The sequence below is a fragment of the Oncorhynchus keta genome, unplaced genomic scaffold (genome assembly GCF_023373465.1).
Source record: "Oncorhynchus keta strain PuntledgeMale-10-30-2019 unplaced genomic scaffold, Oket_V2 Un_contig_10544_pilon_pilon, whole genome shotgun sequence".
NCBI lineage: Eukaryota > Metazoa > Chordata > Actinopteri > Salmoniformes > Salmonidae > Oncorhynchus > Oncorhynchus keta.
This window is the reverse complement of record NW_026277130.1, coordinates 5,020-24,922: the sequence shown is the minus strand read 5'-3', so window position 1 is coordinate 24,922 and position 19,903 is coordinate 5,020. Positions and strand designations below refer to the sequence as shown.

The 19,903-nt window shown below is 45.8% G+C and overlaps 2 protein-coding genes across 2 annotated transcripts in view; one reads left to right on the top strand and one right to left on the bottom strand.

Moving 5' to 3' along the window:
- LOC118382893 (ribonucleases P/MRP protein subunit POP1) overlaps positions 1-2,039 on the bottom strand; it is a 52,162-nt gene extending 50,123 nt beyond the window's left edge. Inside the window, exons 1-3 of the mRNA XM_052500451.1 lie at positions 1,824-2,039; positions 1,230-1,496; positions 804-979 (exon numbers count right to left, since the gene is read on the bottom strand). Coding sequence (XP_052356411.1) covers positions 804-979; positions 1,230-1,485 — 432 coding nt within the window. The 5' untranslated portion in view covers positions 1,486-1,496; positions 1,824-2,039. The remainder of the gene's footprint in view (positions 1-803; positions 980-1,229; positions 1,497-1,823) is intronic.
- A 135-nt stretch (positions 2,040-2,174) lies between these two features.
- LOC127916985 (2-iminobutanoate/2-iminopropanoate deaminase-like) lies at positions 2,175-8,339 on the top strand. The gene is made up of 6 exons (XM_052500447.1): positions 2,175-2,383; positions 3,678-3,783; positions 5,947-6,001; positions 6,097-6,165; positions 7,576-7,631; positions 8,111-8,339. The coding sequence occupies exons 1-6, from the start codon at positions 2,319-2,321 to the stop codon at positions 8,168-8,170; spliced, it is 411 nt and encodes a 136-aa protein (XP_052356407.1). The 5' UTR covers positions 2,175-2,318; the 3' UTR covers positions 8,171-8,339.
- The last annotated feature ends 11,564 nt before the right edge of the window (positions 8,340-19,903 follow it).

Sequence of the window (19,903 nt, the reverse complement as noted above, 5' to 3'; positions counted from 1 at the left end):
TTCACTGTGACCGAGAGTGTGTGTGACCGAGAGTGTGTGACTGAGAGTGTGGCTGTGAGCGTGTGTGACCGAGTGTGTGTGTGACCGAGAGTGTGTGTGTGACTGAGAGCGTGTGTGTGTGACTGAGAGCGTGTGTGTGACTGAGAGCGTGTGTGTGACTGAGAGCGTGTGTGTGACCGAGAGCGTGTGTGAGACTGAGAGCGTGTGTGACCGAGAGCGTGTGTGACCGAGAGCGTGTGTGACCGAGAGCGTGTGTGACCGAGAGCGTGTGTGACCGAGAGCGTGTGTGACCGAGAGCGTGTGTGACCGAGAGCGTGTGTGACCGAGAGCGTGTGTGACCGAGAGCGTGTGTGACTGAGAGTGTGTGACTGAGAGTGTGTGACTGAGAGTGTGTGACTGAGTGTGTGACTGAGTGTGTGTGACTGTGTGTGTGTGTGACTGTGTGTGTGTGACTGAGTGTGTGTGACTGTGTGTGTGTGACTGTGTGTGTGTGTGACTGTGTGTGTGTGTGACTGTGTGTGTGTGTGACTGTGTGTGTGTGTGACTGTGTGTGTGTGTGACTGTGTGTGTGTGTGACTGTGTGTGTGTGTGACTGTGTGTGTGTGTGACTGTGTGTGTGAGACTGAGTGTGTGTGAGACTAAGCGTGTGTGAGACTAAGCGTGTGTGAGACTAAGCGTGTGTGAGACTAAGCGTGACTGTGTGTGTGTGTGAGACTAAGTGTGTGTGTGTGTGTGTGTGACTGTGTGTGTGTGTGTGTGTGTGTTACTGTGTGTTACTGTGTGTGTTACTTAGACAAACCCACCATGTTGTTGGCCATGTCTCTCAGCCTGCAGGGCAGTCTCTTGGTGTTATGACTCATGGCCCTCCTCCTCATGTGTTTAGGAAGAGCTCCGAACACATGGGAGCTGCCCGTTGTCTTGGTGACGGCCATCAACATGGCGTTCACCTCTGCAGCCCGGGCCTTGGCAAACGCTGAGGCTGAGGAGGCACAGCACCAAACATCACAAAAAGGCTGGCTGGGAGTCAATGGGCTGGAGCATCAGACATTATGTACTCATTCTAAATGCCATTTGAATTTAATGTAATAAAAGCTGTTGATTTACAGCTGGTTCAACTTCGACATGCAGAAGTGCTCAGTCAGAACCTGTATCAGTTTAAAACCCATCAAGACATGAGCATCCATTTAAAATACATTTGACAACTGTATGCAGAGGGAAGGTGTTCTTACCAGTGATGTGTGTGGGCAGAGCCTGCGGGTATCCCCCGTGTCCTTCTCTCTGGTGGCCCCGGACCCAGCCCCCTCTCTGGGCATGGCCTGAGTGGGAGGACCCCTGGCCCCATGGATGTGGAGACAGATCATGGCCTCGACCTGTAAGGGTGTCCCCTCCGTTCCTCCAGTGTGAGCTGCCCTGGGAGGAATAGGTGACGTTGATCGGCTGGTTCCTCATCTTCTTATCGCGCATCCTGTGCTTGGCTGTAGACATGTTTGATAGCTCTGCAGAAAATAAACATGACTCATTGATAATAAGGCTAATGGTGCTGTCAAAAAATGATCCTATCGTGGGACACGAGCAGGCTACTAGCTACTATTTAAGAGTGAATTGCACAGTCACTGATCGGATGTTATTGTCAGCAAACCTTTGAAAGACATGCCAGTCAATCTCCACCTCGGCAGACTAGCTCGCTAAATTAGCTACTTAGCAAGCTTGATACACATTGGGACATCATGCGACTACTTTGCATGACACAAACAGGCTACGCTAACGAGTTATGAAGTAATCCACTTCCATCACACCACAATGTATTTGTAAAAGTAACTGACCATATATTGACTTTCAAATCCTGAATGGAGGAACAGTTATGTTTCAAAACCACGCCGTTACGCTCACATTTCTGTCTCCAGCTCTTCCTCTTCCGCATAAATATGACGTATATCTTGTTCCGGTTCAATTGTGTTCATGGGAAACGTAGTATATAGTAGATATTTTTTTACATTTGATTTAAACTTTATTTATGTAGTAGATATATTTAGTCACGTCAATAAAATAGGGCAAAATTGTCAGAAAATAAATGACACTTTTTGAATTTAGCGTCATTTCGGTTTTTGGGAAAATATTAGTACCCGGCCAATACCTACAACGATTACAATAATATAAGTTGTGGGTCTAATGAAACTTGTAGGCCCGTTTAGTTGAGACTTTACGGTAGTAGACGCGCTCTACCGGCTGATCTGTCATTTCAGAGGTCCACCGGCTTCAGACCAGGAACTTCTTTGTTTTAAAGTGAAGAGTTTTTTTTGTTGTGTCAAATTCTAACCATGTCTTCGATCATCAGGAAGATAATCAACACCACTAAAGCGCCAGCAGCTATCGGGCCGTACAGGTTAGTGGTCTGTGCAGCCTTTATCACACTGTTGATCTGAAGGCGTTGAACTATTAAAAAAAAAAAAAATCTAATCAAATTGATCGCATACACATATTTAGCAGGATGTTATTGTGGTTGTAAATGCTTGTGTTCCTGTCTTCAACGGCGCTGTAGTATCTAACAGTGCAGAAGCACGATGTGAAATAATGGAATATAGAAATATTAGGACGAGCAATGTCGGAGTCCGGAGTATTTATGTGTATATATAAGAATAGTATATTCTTGTTTCCATTCATTCAGTAAGCAACTATTTTAAACATTGTTCGTGTGTCTACGCAGGGTACAATGAATCACACATGCGGTATTGGCATTTCTGTTCTGTCTGTGAAGGGACATTCGCGGTCTGTTACGGTAGGGGGTGTCACCCTTTTTACCCAATAATCGTGGGAGGTGGAGCTGTGGCGCCGCTGTAAACTGGAGAGAGAGGCTTTGAGTTTTATTTCAGGTTAAAGTGCTTTTTGACTGAAGGCCTGTGACTGGCAGAGTTGGCACAGAGTTTATGTGTTGGAATGGAGCATTCTGTGGACTGGCACTGTCGTTGCGCACTCTAAGCCTACTGTATATTGTACACACTATATTGTATTTAGATGACATTCAGAAATAAATAGTCCCCAGTATGGTTGCTCAGTTTAACCAGTAGGTGGCAGTAAAGTATCAATTTAGATTTCAGGAAAGTCAAACAACAGTGTTAATTGTGTTCTGGATGGAAAAGACTGAGGACATTTTATTTATTTGCCTCATTTAAGTAGTAGAGGTAGTAGTAGTAGCGGTAGTAGCAGTAGTAGTAGCAGTAGTAGTAGCGGTAGTAGCAGTAGCAGTAGTAGTAGCAAAAGTAGTAGTAGAGGTAGTGGTAGTAGTAGTAGCAGTAGCAGTAGTAGTAGCAGAAGTAGCAGTAGTAGTAGTAGTGGTAGTAGTAGTAGAGGTAGTGGTAGTAGCAGTAGTAGTAGTAGTAGTAGTAGTAACAGTAGCAGCAGTAGTAGTAGTAGTAACTGCAGTAGTAGTAGCGGTAGTGGTAGTAGCAGTATTAGTAGTAGTAGCAGTAGTAGTAGCAGTAGTAGTAGTAGTAGTAGTAGTAGTAACTGTAGTAGTAGTAGTAACTGCAGTAGTAGTAGTAGTAGTAGTAGTAGTAGTAGTAGTAGTAGTGTCTATGATATCTTGAATGTGACAGAGAGATCATTTCACCTGCCCCATGTTGGTACATATCTTATCAGCTGTCCAGTCCTGTGTTCATATTGGTTGTTCTGTCTCCCAGCCAGGCGGTGGTGGTGGACAGGACCATGTACGTGTCAGGCCAGCTGGGGATGGACCCTGCCTCTGGTCAGCTGGTGGAGGGAGGGGTCCAGGCTCAGACCAAACAGGTGAGGTGAAGCTTAGCGGTTAGAGTGTGGGGGCGGCAGGTAGCCTAGCGGTTAGAGTGTGGGGGCGGCAGGTAGCCTAGCGGTTAGAGTGTGGGGGCGGCAGGTAGCCTAGCGGTTAGAGTGTGGGGGCGGCAGGTAGCCTGCGGTTAGAGTGTGGGGGCGGCAGGTAGCCTAGCGGTTAGAGTGTGGGGGCGGCAGGTAGCCTAGCGGTTAGAGTGTGGGGGCGGCAGGTAGCCTAGCGGTTAGAGTGTGGGGGCGGCAGGTAGCCCAGCGGTTAGAGTGTGGGGGCGGCAGGTAGCCTAGCGGTTAGAGTGTGGGGGCGGCAGGTAGCCTAGCGGTTAGAGTGTGGGGGCGGCAGGTAGCCTAGCGGTTAGAGTGTGGGGGCGGCAGGTAGCCTAGCGGTTAGAGTGTGGGGGCGGCAGGTAGCCTAGCGGTTAGAGTGTGGGGGCGGCAGGTAGCCTAGCGGTTAGAGTGTGGGGGCGGCAGGTAGCCTAGCGGTTAGAGTGTGGGGGCGGCAGGTAGCCTAGCGGTTAGAGTGTGGGGGCGGCAGGTAGCCTAGCGGTTAGAGTGTGGGGGCGGCAGGTAGCCTAGCGGTTAGAGTGTGGGGGCGGCAGGTAGCCTAGCGGTTAGAGTGTGGGGGCGGCAGGTAGCCTAGCGGTTAGAGTGTGGGGGCGGCAGGTAGCCTAGCGGTTAGAGTGTGGGGGCGGCAGGTAGCCTAGCGGTTAGAGTGTGGGGGCGGCAGGTAGCCTAGCGGTTAGAGTGTGGGGGCGGCAGGTAGCCTAGCGGTTAGAGTGTGGGGGCGGCAGGTAGCCTAGCGGTTAGAGTGTGGGGGCGGCAGGTAGCCTAGCGGTTAGAGTGTGGGGGCGGCAGGTAGCCTAGCGGTTAGAGTGTGGGGGCGGCAGGTAGCCTAGCGGTTAGAGTGTGGGGGCGGCAGGTAGCCTAGCGGTTAGAGTGTGGGGGCGGCAGGTAGCCTAGCGGTTAGAGTGTGGGGGCGGCAGTTAACCCAGCGGTTAGAGTTGGGGGCGGCAGGTAGCCTAGCGGTTAGACAAGGTAGCCTAGCGGTTAGAGTGTGGGGGCCAGGTAGCCTAGCGGTTAGAGTGTGGGGGCGGCAGGTAGCCTAGCGGTTAGAGTGTGGGGGCGGCAGGTAGCCTAGCGGTTAGAGTGTGGGGGCGGCAGGTAGCCCACTGTTCCCCGGGGGCAAGGCAGGTAGCCTAGTTAACAACAAGGAAGTTAACCCACTGTTCCCCCGAACAAGGCAGTTAACCCACTGTTCCCCCGAACAAGGCAGTTAACCCACTGTTCCCCCGAACAAGGCAGTTAACCCACTGTTCCCCCGAACAAGGCAGTTAACCCACTGTTCCCCCGAACAAGGCAGTTAACCCACTGTTCCCCCGAACAAGGCAGTTAACCCACTGTTCCCCCGAACAAGGCAGTTAACCCACTGTTCCCCCGAACAAGGCAGTTAACCCACTGTTCCCCCGAACAAGGCAGTTAACCCACTGTTCCCCCGAACAAGGCAGTTAACCCACTGTTCCCCCGAACAAGGCAGTTAACCCACTGTTCCCCCGAACAAGGCAGTTAACCCACTGTTCCCCCGAACAAGGCAGTTAACCCACTGTTCCCCCGAACAAGGCAGTTAACCCACTGTTCCCCCGGCAAAGGCAGTTAACCCACTCTTCCCCTGAACAAGACAGTTAACCCACTGTTCCCCTGAACAAGGCAGTTAACCCACTGTTCCCCTGAACAAGGCAGTTAACCCACTGTTCCCTGAACAAGGCAGTTAACCCACTGTTCCCCTGAACAAGGCAGTTAACCCATTGTTCCCTGAACAAGGCAGTTAACCCACTGTTCCCCTGAACAAGGCAGTTAACCCACTGTTCCCCTGAACAAGGCAGTTAACCCACTGTTCCCCTGAACAAGGCAGTTAACCCACTGTTCCCCTGAACAAGGCAGTTAACCCACTGTTCCCCTGAACAAGGCAGTTAACCCATTGTTCCCCTGAACAAGGCAGTTAACCCATTGTTCCCCTGAACAAGGCAGTTAACCCACTGTTCCCCTGAACAAGGCAGTTAACCCATTGTTCCCCGGGCTCCGTGGATGTCGACTATGTCAGTTAAATGCGGAAGACACATTTCAGTTGAATGCATTCCCTATCCCATACAGGCTCTGGTAAACATGGGGGAGATCCTGAAGGAAGCAGGGTGTGGATATGACAGTGGTAAGTTATGTTTTTATAAACACTTGTATTAGATGTTTAGAAACTGTATCAAGCAAAAACCATTAATTTCCTGATTTGTTTTTCTTTTCCCACAGTCGTGAAAACCACGGTTCTTTTGGCTGACATGAATGACTTCGTCAGTGTGAATGATGTCTATAAAACATGTAAGTTTCTCTGTTGTTGGGATCCTTCCTGTTGAATCCTCTAAATATTCATATTGTTGGGATCCTTCCTGTTGAATCCTCTAAATATTCATATTGTTGGGATCCTTCCTGTTGAATATTCATGTTGATGGGATCCTTCCTGTTGAATATTCATGTTGTTGAATCATCGAAATTCATGTTGTTGGGATCCTTCTTGTTGAATCCTCTGAATATTCATGTTGTTGGGACTCTTCCTGTTGAATATTCATGTTGTTGGGATCGTTCTTGTTGAATCCTCATGTTGTTGGGACTCTTCCTGTTGAATATTCATGTTGTTGAATCCTCTAAATATTGATATTGTTGGGATCCTCCTTGTTTTGTTATGCTGATATGTATTAGAAGTATTCTGAAGGTTCTGGCACTTCACATAGTGTCCACAGGGTGTCACTGTTTCCCAAGAGACTTAGTATGATATGTAAGGGAGGCGCACTTCACATAGTGTCCACAGGGTGTCACTGTTTCCCAAGAGACTTAGTATGGTATATAAGGGAGGCACACTTCACATAGTGTCCACAGGGTGTCACTGTTTCCCAAGAGACTTAGTATGGTATGTAAGGGAGGCGCACTTCACATAGTGTCCACAAGGTGTCACGGTTTCCCAAGAAACTGAGTATGGTATGTAAGGGAGGGAGGCGCACTTCACATAGGGTTTCCCAAGAGACTGATATGGTATGTTGGGGATGATCATGTTTGGGCACTTCCCTTGAGTAGGTTTGAGCACTGCCATGACAGTGACTGGAGTTAAAGGTAGAGGTACCTACCTTCATACAGATTCAGTCAGCATCTAAACCTCGCTGACCTGATTGACAAGCCGTGTCTGTCTACGTAAGATGATTCCCTAACAGCTTGGACTGCATGTTGGTCAAGGGCGCTGTACTGCAGCGCCAGCTGTGCCACCAGAGACTCTGGGTTCGCGCCCAGGCTCTGTCGTAACCGACCGGGAGCTCCGTGGGGCGACGCACAATTGGCCTAGCGTCGTCCGGGTTAGGGAGGGGTTGGTCGGTAGGCATATCCTTGTCTCATTGCGCACCAGCGACTCCTGTGGCGGGCCGGGGCAAGGCACACGCTAACCAAGGTTGCCAGGTGCACGGTGTTTCCTCTGACACATTGGTGCGGCTGGCTTCCGGGTTGGATGCGCGCTGTGTTAAGAAGCAGGTTGGGTTGTGTATCGGAGGACGCGTGACCTTCAACCTTCGTCTCTCCCGAGCCCGTACGGGAGATGTAGCGATGAGACAAAACAATTGGATACCACGAAATTGGGGAGAAAACGGGGTAAAAAAACGTTTTTAAATATATTAAAAAAGACGTTACTTATGTCTTGTATGAGATCTACAGTATGTAACCATGTTTTGTGTTCCTCTCCTCTTTTAGTTTTCAGCAGTAGCTTCCCAGCTCGGGCTGCCTACCAGGTCGCTGCTCTGCCCAGGGTGAGGATCTGGCGCTTCATCTCATTACACTGTTTCCATGGCAATACAGAACCTAACCATGTGATGTGACTGACAACAAACATGAGAAGTACTTGAATGCTATTTTTGTCTCTGTCTCTCTGTGTGTGTCTCTGTCTCTCTGTGTGTCTCTGTCCTCTCTGTGTGTCTCTGTCTCTCTGTGTGTCTCTCTGTGTGTGTCTGTCTCTCTGTGTGTGTCTCTGTCTCTCTGTGTGTGTCTCTGTCTCTCTGTGTGTCTCTCTCTGTCTCTCTCTGTCTCTCTGTGTGTCTCTCTCTGTCTCTCTCTGTCTCTCTGTGTGTCTCTCTCTGTCTCTCTGTGTGTCTCTCTCTGTCTCTCTCTGTCTCTCTGTGTGTCTCTCTCTGTGTCTCTCTGTGTGTCTCTGTCTCTCTGTGTGTCTCTGTCTCTCTGTGTGTCTCTGTCTCTCTGTGTGTCTCTGTCTCTGTGTGTCTCTGTCTCTCAGGGTGGGCTTGTAGAGATTGAAGCTGTTGCTGTTCTGGGCCCTCTGACTGAGGTCTCTTGATGTAGCCTAAACGTCAGCGACAGAACAGGAAAAATCAACAACTCCCATGTCCCATAAGATGACGTGTCATCACAATACCAGCGTCTAGTGAATCATTTCCATTGGTTAAGATGGTCCAATAGAACATCACTTCCTGTTTTAAAAATAAAGTCAAATCAAATGAATAGAATGTATGCAGCTGTTTTCCAAATGATTTAAAGCACTGAGTGAGTTTATTGGTAAATACATCTGTGACATCTTGTAGAAGACTGTTGCAGGTTCTACAGCATCATTCTTATTGGCTGCTGAGGTGTGACCTACGTGATGAGGTAATGATTCTGGTACTTCCTGACTGACAACGGTTGCTCACCACATCAACTGTGCAGTCGGTCATCAGGTGATGTGGGTTAACTGATACATTAACTACCTATTCAGGTATCAGGTGATGTGGGTTAACTACCTATTCAGGTATCAGGTGATGTGGGTTAACTACCTATTCAGGTATCAGGTGATGTGGGTTAACTACCTATTCAGGTATCAGGTGATGTGGGTTAACTACCTATTCAGGTATCAGGTGATGTGGGTTAACTACCTATTCAGGTATCAGGTGATGTGGGTTAACTACCTATTCAGGTATCAGGTGATGTGGGTTAACTACCTATTCAGGTATCAGGTGATGTGGGTTAGCTACCTATCCAGGTATATGTTAACTACCTATTCAGGTATCAGGTGATGTGGGTTAACTACCTATTCAGGTATCAGGTGATGTGGGTTAACTACCTATTCAGGTATCAGGTGATGTGGGTTAACTACCTATTCAGGTAGTCAGGTGATGTGGGTTAACTCAGGTGATGTGGGTTAACTACCTATTCAGGTATCAGGTGATGTGGGTTAACTACCTATCCAGGTATCAGGTGATGTGGGTTAACTACCTATTCAGGTATCAGGTGATGTGGGTTAACTCAGGTTGTGGGTTAACTACCTATCCAGGTATCAGGTGATGTGGGTTAACTACCTATTCAGGTATCAGGTGATGTGGGTTAACTGATAAACTACCTATTCAGGTATCAGGTGATGTGGGTTAACTACCTATTCAGGTATCAGGTGATGTGGGTTAACTACCTATATATCAGGTATCAGGTGATGTGGGTTAACTACCTATCCAGGTATCAGGTGATGTGGGTTAGTTAAACTACCTATTCAGGTATCAGGTGATGTGGGTTAACTACCTATTCAGGTATCAGGTGATGTGGGTTAACTACCTATTCAGGTATCAGGTGATGTGGGTTAACTACCTATCCAGGTATCAGGTGATGTGGGTTAACTACCTATTCAGGTATCAGGTGATGTGGGTTAACTACCTATTCAGGTATCAGGTGATGTGGGTTAATGTGGGTTAACTACCTATTCAGGTATCAGGTGATGTGGGTTAACTACCTATCCAGGTATCAGGTGATGTGGGTTAACTACCTATTCAGGTATCAGGTGATGTGGGTTAACTACCTATCCAGGTATCAGGTGATGTGGGTTAACTACCTATTCAGGTATCAGGTGATGTGGGTTAACTGGTATATGATGTGGGTTAACTACCTATTCAGGTATCAGGTGATGTGGGTTAACTACCTATTCTACCTAGGTATCAGGTGATGTGGGTTAACTACCTATTCAGGTATCAGGTGATGTGGGTTAACTACCTATTCAGGTATCAGGTGATGTGGGTTAACTACCTATTCAGGTATCAGGTGATGTGGGTTAACTACCTATTCAGGTATCAGGTGATGTGGGTTAACTACCTATTCAGGTATCAGGTGATGTGGGTTAACTACCTATCCAGGTATCAGGTGATGTGGGTTAACTACCTATCCAGGTATCAGGTGATGTGGGTTAACTACCTATTCAGGTATCAGGTGATGTGGGTTAACTACCTATCCAGGTATCAGGTGATGTGGGTTAACTACCTATTCAGGTATCAGGTGATGTGGGTTAACTACCTATTCAGGTATCAGGTGATGTGGGTTAACTACCTATTCAGGTATCAGGTGATGTGGGTTAACTACCTATCCAGGTATCAGGTGATGTGGGTTAACTACCTATTCAGGTATCAGGTGATGTGGGTTAACTACCTATTCAGGTATCAGGTGATGTGGGTTAACTACCTATTCAGGTATCAGGTGATGTGGGTTAACTACCTATCAGGTGATGTGGGTTAACAGGTATCAGGTGATGTGGGTTAACTACCTATCCAGGTATCAGGTGATGTGGGTTAACTATCCAGGTATCAGGTGATGTGGGTTAACTACCTATTCAGGTATCAGGTGATGTGGGTTAACTACCTATTCAGGTATCAGGTATCATCCAGGTGATGTGGGTTAACTGGTATATGATGTAACTACCTATTCAGGTATCAGGTGATGTGGGTTAACTACCTATTCAGGTATCAGGTGATGTGGGTTAATATGTTAACTACCTATTCAGGTATCAGGTGATGTGGGTTAACTACCTATTCCAGGTATCAGGTGATGTGGGTTAACTACCTATCCAGGTATCAGGTGATGTGGGTTAACTACCCTATCCAGGTATCAGGTGATGTGGGTTAACTACCTATTCAGGTATCAGGTGATGTGGGTTAACTACCTATTCAGGTATCAGGTGATGTGGGTTAACTACCTATCCAGGTATCAGGTGATGTGGGTTAACTACCTATTCAGGTATCAGGTGATGTGGGTAACTACCTATTCAGGTATCAGGTGATGTGGGTTAACTACCTATTCAGGTATCAGGTGATGTGGGTTAACTACCTATCCAGGTATCAGGTGATGTGGGTTAATCAGGTGATGTGGGTTAACTACCTATTCAGGTATCAGGTGATGTGGGTTAACTACCTATTCAGGTATCAGGTGATGTGGGTTAACTACCTATTCCAGGTATCAGGTGATGTGGGTTAACTACCTATTCAGGTATCAGGTGATGTGGGTTAACTACCTATTCAGGTATCAGGTGATGTGGGTTAACTACCTATTCAGGTATCAGGTGATGTGGGTTAACTACCTATCCAGGTATCAGGTGATGTGGGTTAACTGATATCTTAACTACCTATTCAGGTATCAGGTGATGTGGGTTAACTACCTATTCAGGTATCAGGTGATGTGGGTTAACTACCTATCCAGGTATCAGGTGATGTGGGTTAGCTGATATGTTAACTACCTATTCAGGTATCAGGTGATGTGGGTTAACTACCTATTCAGGTATCAGGTGATGTGGGTTAACTACCTATCCAGGTATCAGGTGATGTGGGTTAACTACCTATTCAGGTATCAGGTGATGTGGGTTAACTACCTATTCAGGTATCAGGTGATGTGGGTTAACTACCTATTCAGGTATCAGGTGATGTGGGTTAACTACCTATTCAGGTATCAGGTATCAGGTGATGTGGGTTAACTACCTATTCAGGTATCAGGATGATGTGGGTTAGGTGATGTGGGTTAACTACCTATTCAGGTATCAGGTGATGTGGGTTAACTACCTATTCAGGTATCAGGTGATGTGGGTTAACTACCTATCCAGGTATCAGGTGATGTGGGTTAACTACCTATCCAGGTATCAGGTGATGTGGGTTAACTACCTATTCAGGTATCAGGTGAACTACCTATGGTGATGTTAACTTAACTACCTATCCAGGTATCAGGTGATGTGGGTTAACTACCTATCCAGGTATCAGGTGATGTGGGTTAACTACCTATCCAGGTATCAGGTGATGTGGGTTAACTACCTATCCAGGTATCAGGTGATGTGGGTTAACTACCTATTCAGGTATCAGGTGATGTGGGTTAACTACCTATTCCAGGTATCAGGTGATGTGGGTTAACTACCTATCCAGGTATCAGGTGATGTGGGTTAACTACCTATCCAGGTATCAGGTGATGTGGGTTAACTACCTATCCAGGTATCAGGTGATGTGGGTTAGCTGATATGTTAACTACCTATTCAGGTATCAGGTGATGTGGGTTAACTACCTATCCAGGTATCAGGTGATGTGGGTTAACTACCTTTCCAGGTATCATATGATGTGGGTTAACTACCTATCCAGGTATCAGGTGATGTGGGTTAACAGGTACATTAACTACCTATCCAGGTATCATATGATGTGGGTTAACTACCTATCCAGGTATCAGGTGATGTGGGTTAACTACCTATTCAGGTATCAGGTGATGTGGGTTAACTAGGTATCAGGTGATGTGGGTTAACTACCTATCCAGGTATCAGGTGATGATGGGGTTAGGTGATGTGGGTTAACTACCTATTCAGGTATCAGGTGATGTGGGTTAACTACCTATTCAGGTATCAGGTGATGTGGGTTAACTACCTATTCAGGTATCAGGTGATGTGGGTTAACTACCTATTCAGGTATCAGGTGATGTGGGTTAACTACCTATCAGGTAACTACCTATCCAGGTATCAGGTAACTCAGGTGATGTGGGTTAACTACCTATTCAGGTATCAGGTGATGTGGGTTAGGTATCTGTGATATGGGTTAACTACCTATCCAGGTATCAGGTGATGTGGGTTAACTACCTATTCAGGTATCAGGTGATGTGGGTTAACTACCTATTCAGGTGATGTGGGTTAACTACCTATCCAGGTATCAGGTGATGTGGGTTAACTACCTATTCCAGGTATCAGGTGATTAACTACCTATTCAGGTATCAGGTGATGTGGGTTAACTACCTATTCAGGTATCAGGTGATGTGGGTTAACTGTGGGTTAACTACCTATTCAGGTATCAGGTGATGTGGGTTACCTATCCAGGTATCAGGTGATGTGGGTTAACTACCTATCCAGGTATCAGGTGATGTGGGTTAACTGGTATATGTTAACTACCTATTCAGGTATCAGGTGATGTGGGTTAACTACCTATCCAGGTATCAGGTGATGTGGGTTAACTATATCAGGTGATGTGGGTTAACTACCTATCCAGGTATCAGGTGATGTGGGTTAACTACCTATTCAGGTATCAGGTGATGTGGGTTAACTACCTATCCAGGTATCAGGTGATGTAACTACCTATCCAGGTATCAGGTGATGTGGGTTAACTACCTATTCAGGTATCAGGTGGTATGTGATGTGGGTTAACTACCTATCCAGGTATCAGGTGATGTGGGTTAACTACCTATTCAGGTATCAGGTGATGTGGGTTAACTACCTATCCAGGTATCAGGTGATGTGGGTTAACTACCTATCCAGGTATCAGGTGATGTGGGTTAACTACCTATCCAGGTATCAGGTGATGTGGGTTAACTACCTATCCAGGTATCAGGTGATGTGGGTTAACTACCTATCCAGGTATCAGGTGATGTGGGTTAACTACCTATCCAGGTATCAGGTGATGTGGGTTAACTACCTATCCAGGTATCAGGTGATGTGGGTTAACTGATACATTAACTACCTATTCAGGTATCAGGTGATGTGGGTTAACTACCTATCCAGGTATCAGGTGATGTGGGTTAACTACCTATTCAGGTATCAGGTGATGTGGGTTAACTACCTATCCAGGTATCAGGTGATGTGGGTTAACTACCTATCAGGTGAGGTGGTATCAGGTGATGTGGGTTAACTACCTAACTACCAGGTATCAGGTGATGTGGGTTAACTACCTATTCAGGTATCAGGTGATGTGGGTTAACTACCTATCCAGGTACCTATTCAGGTATCAGGTGATGTGGGTTAACTACCTATCCAGGTATCAGGTGATGTGGGTTAACTACCTATCCAGGTATCAGGTGATGTGGGTTAACTACCTATCCAGGTATCAGGTGATGTGGGTTAGCTGATATGTTAACTACCTATCCAGGTATCAGGTGATGTGGGTTAACTACCTATCCAGGTATCAGGTGATGTGGGTTAACTACCTATCCAGGTATCAGGTGATGTGGGTTAACTACCTATCCAGGTATCAGGTGATGTGGGTTAACTACCTATCCAGGTATCAGGTGATGTGGGTTAACTACCTATCCAGGTATCAGGTGATGTGGGTTAACTACCTATCCAGGTATCAGGTGATGTGGGTTAACTACCTATCCAGGTATCAGGTGATGTGGGTTAACTACCTATCCAGGTATCAGGTGATGTGGGTTAACTACCTATTCAGGTATCAGGTGATGTGGGTTAACTACCTATTCAGGTATCAGGTGATGTGGGTTAACTACCTATTCAGGTATCAGGTGATGTTAACTACCTATTCAGGTATCAGGTGATGTGGGTTAACTACCTATTCAGGTATCAGGTGATGTGGGTTAACTACCTATTCAGGTATCAGGTGATGTGGGTTAACTACCTATTCAGGTATCAGGTGATGTGGGTTAACTGATATGTTAACTACCTATTCAGGTATCAGGTGATGTGGGTTAACTACCTATTCAGGTATCAGGTGATGTGGGTTAACTGATATGTTAACTACCTATCCAGGTATCAGGTGATGTGGGTTAACTACCTATCCAGGTATCAGGTGATGTGGGTTAACTACCTATCCAGGTATCAGGTGATGTGGGTTAACTACCTATCCAGGTATCAGGTGATGTGGGTTAACTGATAGGTATCAGGTGATAACTACCTATGGTATCAGGTGATGTGGGTTAACTACCTATCCAGGTATCAGGTGATGTGGGTTAACTACCTATTCAGGTATCATATGATGTGGGTTAACTACCTATTCAGGTATCAGGTGATGTGGGTTAACTACCTTTCCAGGTATCAGATGATGTGGGTTAACTACCTTTCCAGGTATCAGATGATGTGGGTTAACTACCTATTCAGGTATCAGGTGATGTGGGTTAACTACCTATCCAGGTATCATATGATGTGGGTTAACTACCTATCCAGGTATCAGGTGATGTGGGTTAACTACCTATCCAGGTATCAGGTGATGTGGGTTAACTACCTATTCAGGTATCAGGTGATGTGGGTTAACTACCTATCCAGGTATCAGGTGATGTGGGTTAACTGATATGTTAACTACCTATTCAGGTATCAGGTGATGTGGGTTAACTACCTATTCAGGTATCAGGTGATGTGGGTTAACTACCTATCCAGGTATCAGGTGATGTGGGTTAACTACCTATCCAGGTATCAGGTGATGTGGGTTAACTACCTATTCAGGTATCAGGTGATGTGGGTTAACTACCTATCCAGGTATCAGGTGATGTGGGTTAACTACCTATTCAGGTATCAGGTGATGTGGGTTAACTACCTATCCAGGTATCAGGTGATGTGGGTTAACTACCTATCCAGGTATCAGGTGATGTGGGTTAACTACCTATTCAGGTATCAGGTGATGTGGGTTAACTACCTATTCAGGTATCAGGTGATGTGGGTTAACTACCTATTCAGGTATCAGGTGATGTTAACTACCTATTCAGGTATCAGGTGTTAACTACCTATTCAGGTATCAGGTGATGTGGGTTAACTACCTATTCCAGGTATCAGGTGATGTGGGTTAACTACCTATTCAGGTATCAGGTGATGTGGGTTAACTACCTATTCAGGTATCAGGTGATGTGGGTTAACTACCTATTCAGGTATCAGGTGATGTGGGTTAACTACCTATCCAGGTATCAGGTGATGTGGGTTAACTACCTATCCAGGTATCAGGTGATGTGGGTTAACTACCTATTCAGGTATCAGGTGATGTGGGTTAACTACCTATTCAGGTATCAGGTGATGTGGGTTAACTACCTATCCAGGTATCAGGTGATGTGGGTTAACTAGGTATCAGGTGATGTGGGTTAACTACCTATCCAGGTATCAGGTGATGTGGGTTAACTACCTATCCAGGTATCAGGTGATGTGGGTTAACTATCAGGTGATGTGGGTTAACTACCTATCCAGGTATCAGGTGATGTGGGTTAACTACCTATCCAGGTATCAGGTGATGTGGGTTAACTACCTATCCAGGTATCAGGTGATGTGGGTTAACTACCTATCCAGGTATCAGGTGATGTGGGTTAACTACCTATCCAGGTATCAGGTGATGTGGGTTAACTACCTATTATCAGGTATCTACCTATTCAGGTGATGTGGGTTAACTACCTATTCAGGTATCAGGTGATGTGGGTTAACTACCTATCCAGGTATCAGGTGATGTGGGTTAACTACCTATCCAGGTATCAGGTGATGTGGGTTAACTACCTATCCAGGTATCAGGTGATGTGGGTTAACTACCTATCCAGGTATCAGGTGATGTGGGTTAACTACCTATCCAGGTATCAGGTGATGTGGGTTAGCTGATATGTTAACTACCTATCCAGGTATCAGGTGATGTGGGTTAACTACCTATTCAGGTATCAGGTGATGTGGGTTAACTACCTTTCCAGGTATCAGGTGATGATGTGGGTTAACTACCTATCAGGTGATGTGGGTTAACTACCTATTCAGGTGATGATGTGGTTAACTACCTATTCAGGTATCAGGTGATGTGGGTTAACTACCTATCCAGGTATCAGGTGATGTGGGTTAACTACCTATTCAGGTATCAGGTGATGTGGGTTAACTACCTATCCAGGTATCAGGTGATGTGGGTTAACTACCTACCAGGTGGTATCAGGTGATGTGGGTTAACTACCTATTCCAGGTATCAGGTGATGTGGGTTAACTACCTATCCAGGTATCAGGTGATGTGGGTTAACTACCTATCCAGGTATCAGGTGATGTGGGTTAACTACCTATCCAGGTATCAGGTGATGTGGGTTAACTACCTATCCAGGTATCAGGTGATGTGGGTTAACTACCTATCCAGGTATCAGGTGATGTGGGTTAACTACCTATCCAGGTATCAGGTGATTAACTACCTATCCAGGTATCAGGTGATGTGGGTTAACTACCTATCCAGGTATCAGGTGATGTGGGTTAACTACCTATCAGGTGATGTGGGTTAACAGGTATCAGGTGATGTGGGTTAACTACCTATCCAGGTATCAGGTGATGTGGGTTAACTACCTATCCAGGTATCAGGTGATGTGGGTTAACTACCTATCCAGGTATCAGGTGATGTGGGTTAACTACCTATCCAGGTATCAGGTGATTAACTACCTATTCAGGTATCAGGTGATGTGGGTTAACTACCTATTCAGGTATCAGGTGATGTGGGTTAACTACCTATCCAGGTATCAGGTGATGTGGGTTAACTACCTATCAGGTGATGTGGGTTAACAGGTATCAGGTGATGTGGGTTAACTACCTATCCAGGTATCAGGTGATGTGGGTTAACTACCTATCCAGGTATCAGGTGATGTGGGTTAACTACCTATCCAGGTATCAGGTGATGTGGGTTAACTAGGTATCAGGTGATGTGGGTTAGCTGATATGTTAACTACCTATTCAGGTATCAGGTGATGTGGGTTAACTACCTATTCAGGTATCAGGTGATGTGGGTTAACTACCTATTCAGGTATCAGGTGATGTGGGTTAACTACCTATCCAGGTATCAGGTGATGTGGGTTAACTACCTATTCAGGTATCAGGTGATGTGGGTTAGCTGATATGTTAACTACCTATTCAGGTATCAGGTGATGTGGGTTAACTACCTATTCAGGTATCAGGTGATGTGGGTTAACTACCTATTCAGGTATCAGGTGATGTGGGTTAACTACCTATTCAGGTATCAGGTGATGTGGGTTAACTACCTATTCAGGTATCAGGTGATGTGGGTTAACTACCTATTCAGGTATCAGGTGATGTGGGTTAACTACCTATCCAGGTATCAGGTGATGTGGGTTAACTACCTATCAGGTGATGTGGGTTAACTACCTATCCAGGTATCAGGTGATGTAACAGGTATCAGGTGATGGTATCAGGTGATGTTAACTACCTATCCAGGTATCAGGTGATGTGGGTTAACTACCTATCCAGGTATCAGGTGATGTGGGTTAACTACCTATTCAGGTATCAGGTGATGTGGGTTAACTACCTATCCAGGTATCAGGTGATGTGGGTTAACTACCTATTCAGGTATCAGGTGATGTGGGTTAACTACCTATTCAGGTATCAGGTGATGTGGGTTAACTGGTAGGGTATCAGGTGATGTGGGTTAACTACCTATCCAGGTATCAGGTGATGTGGGTTAACTACCTATCCAGGTATCAGGTGATGTGGGTTAACTACCTATTCAGGTATCAGGTGATGTGGGTTAACTACCTATTCAGGTATCAGGTGATGTGGGTTAACTACCTATTCCAGGTATCAGGTGATGTGGGTTAACTACCTATCCAGGTATCAGGTGATGTGGGTTAACTACCTATCAGGTATCAGGTGATGTGGGTTAACTACCTATCCAGGTATCAGGTGATGTGGGTTAACTACCTATCCAGGTATCAGGTGATGTGGGGTAATACCTATTCAGGTATCAGGTGATGTGGGTTAACTACCTATCCAGGTATCAGGTGATGTGGGTTAACTACCTATTCAGGTATCAGGTGATGTGGGTTAACTACCTATTCAGGTATCAGGTGATGTGGGTTAACTACCTATTCAGGTATCAGGTGATGTGGGTTAACTACCTATTCAGGTATCAGGTGATGTGGGTTAACTACCTATTCAGGTATCAGGTGATGTGGGTTAGCTGATATGTTAACTACCTATTCAGGTATCAGGTGATGTGGGTTAACTACCTATTCAGGTATCAGGTGATGTGGGTTAACTACCTATTCAGGTATCAGGTGATGTGGGTTAGCTGATATGTTAACTACCTATTCAGGTATCAGGTGATGTGGGTTAACTACCTATTCTGGTATCAGGTGATGTGGGTTAACTACCTATTCAGGTATCAGGTGATGTGGGTTAACTACCTATCCAGGTATCAGGTGATGTGGGTTAACTACCTATCCAGGTATCAGGTGATGTGGGTTAACTACCTATTCAGGTATCAGGTGATGTGGGTTAACTACCTATTCAGGTATCAGGTGATGTGGGTTAACTACCTATTCAGGTATCAGGTGATGTGGGTTAACTACCTATCCAGGTATCAGGTGATGTGGGTTAACTACCTATCCAGGTATCAGGTGATGTGGGTTAACTACCTATCCAGGTATCAGGTGATGTGGGTTAACTACCTATCCAGGTATCAGGTGATGTGGGTTAACTACCTATCCAGGTATCAGGTGATGTGGGTTAACTACCTATCCAGGTATCAGGTGATGTGGGTTAACTACCTATCCAGGTATCAGGTGATGTGGGTTAACTACCTATCCAGGTATCAGGTGATGTGGGTTAACTACCTATCCAGGTATCAGGTGATGTGGGTTAACTACCTATCCAGGTATCAGGTGATGTGGGTTAACTACCTATCCAGGTATCAGGTGATGTGGGTTAACTACCTATTCAGGTATCAGGTGATGTGGGTTAACTACCTTTCCAGGTATCAGGTGATGTGGGTTAGCTGATATGTTAACTACCTATTCAGGTATCAGGTGATGTGGGTTAACTACCTATTCAGGTATCAGGTGATGTGGGTTAACTACCTTTCCAGGTATCATATGATGTGGGTTAACTACCTTTCCAGGTATCATATGATGTGGGTTAACTACCTATCCAGGTATCAGGTGATGTGGGTTAACTGATACATTAACTACCTATTCAGGTATCAGGTGATGTGGGTTAACTACCTATTCAGGTATCAGGTGATGTGGGTTAACTACCTATTCAGGTATCAGGTGATGTGGGTTAACTACCTATTCAGGTATCAGGTGATGTGGGTTAACTACCTAT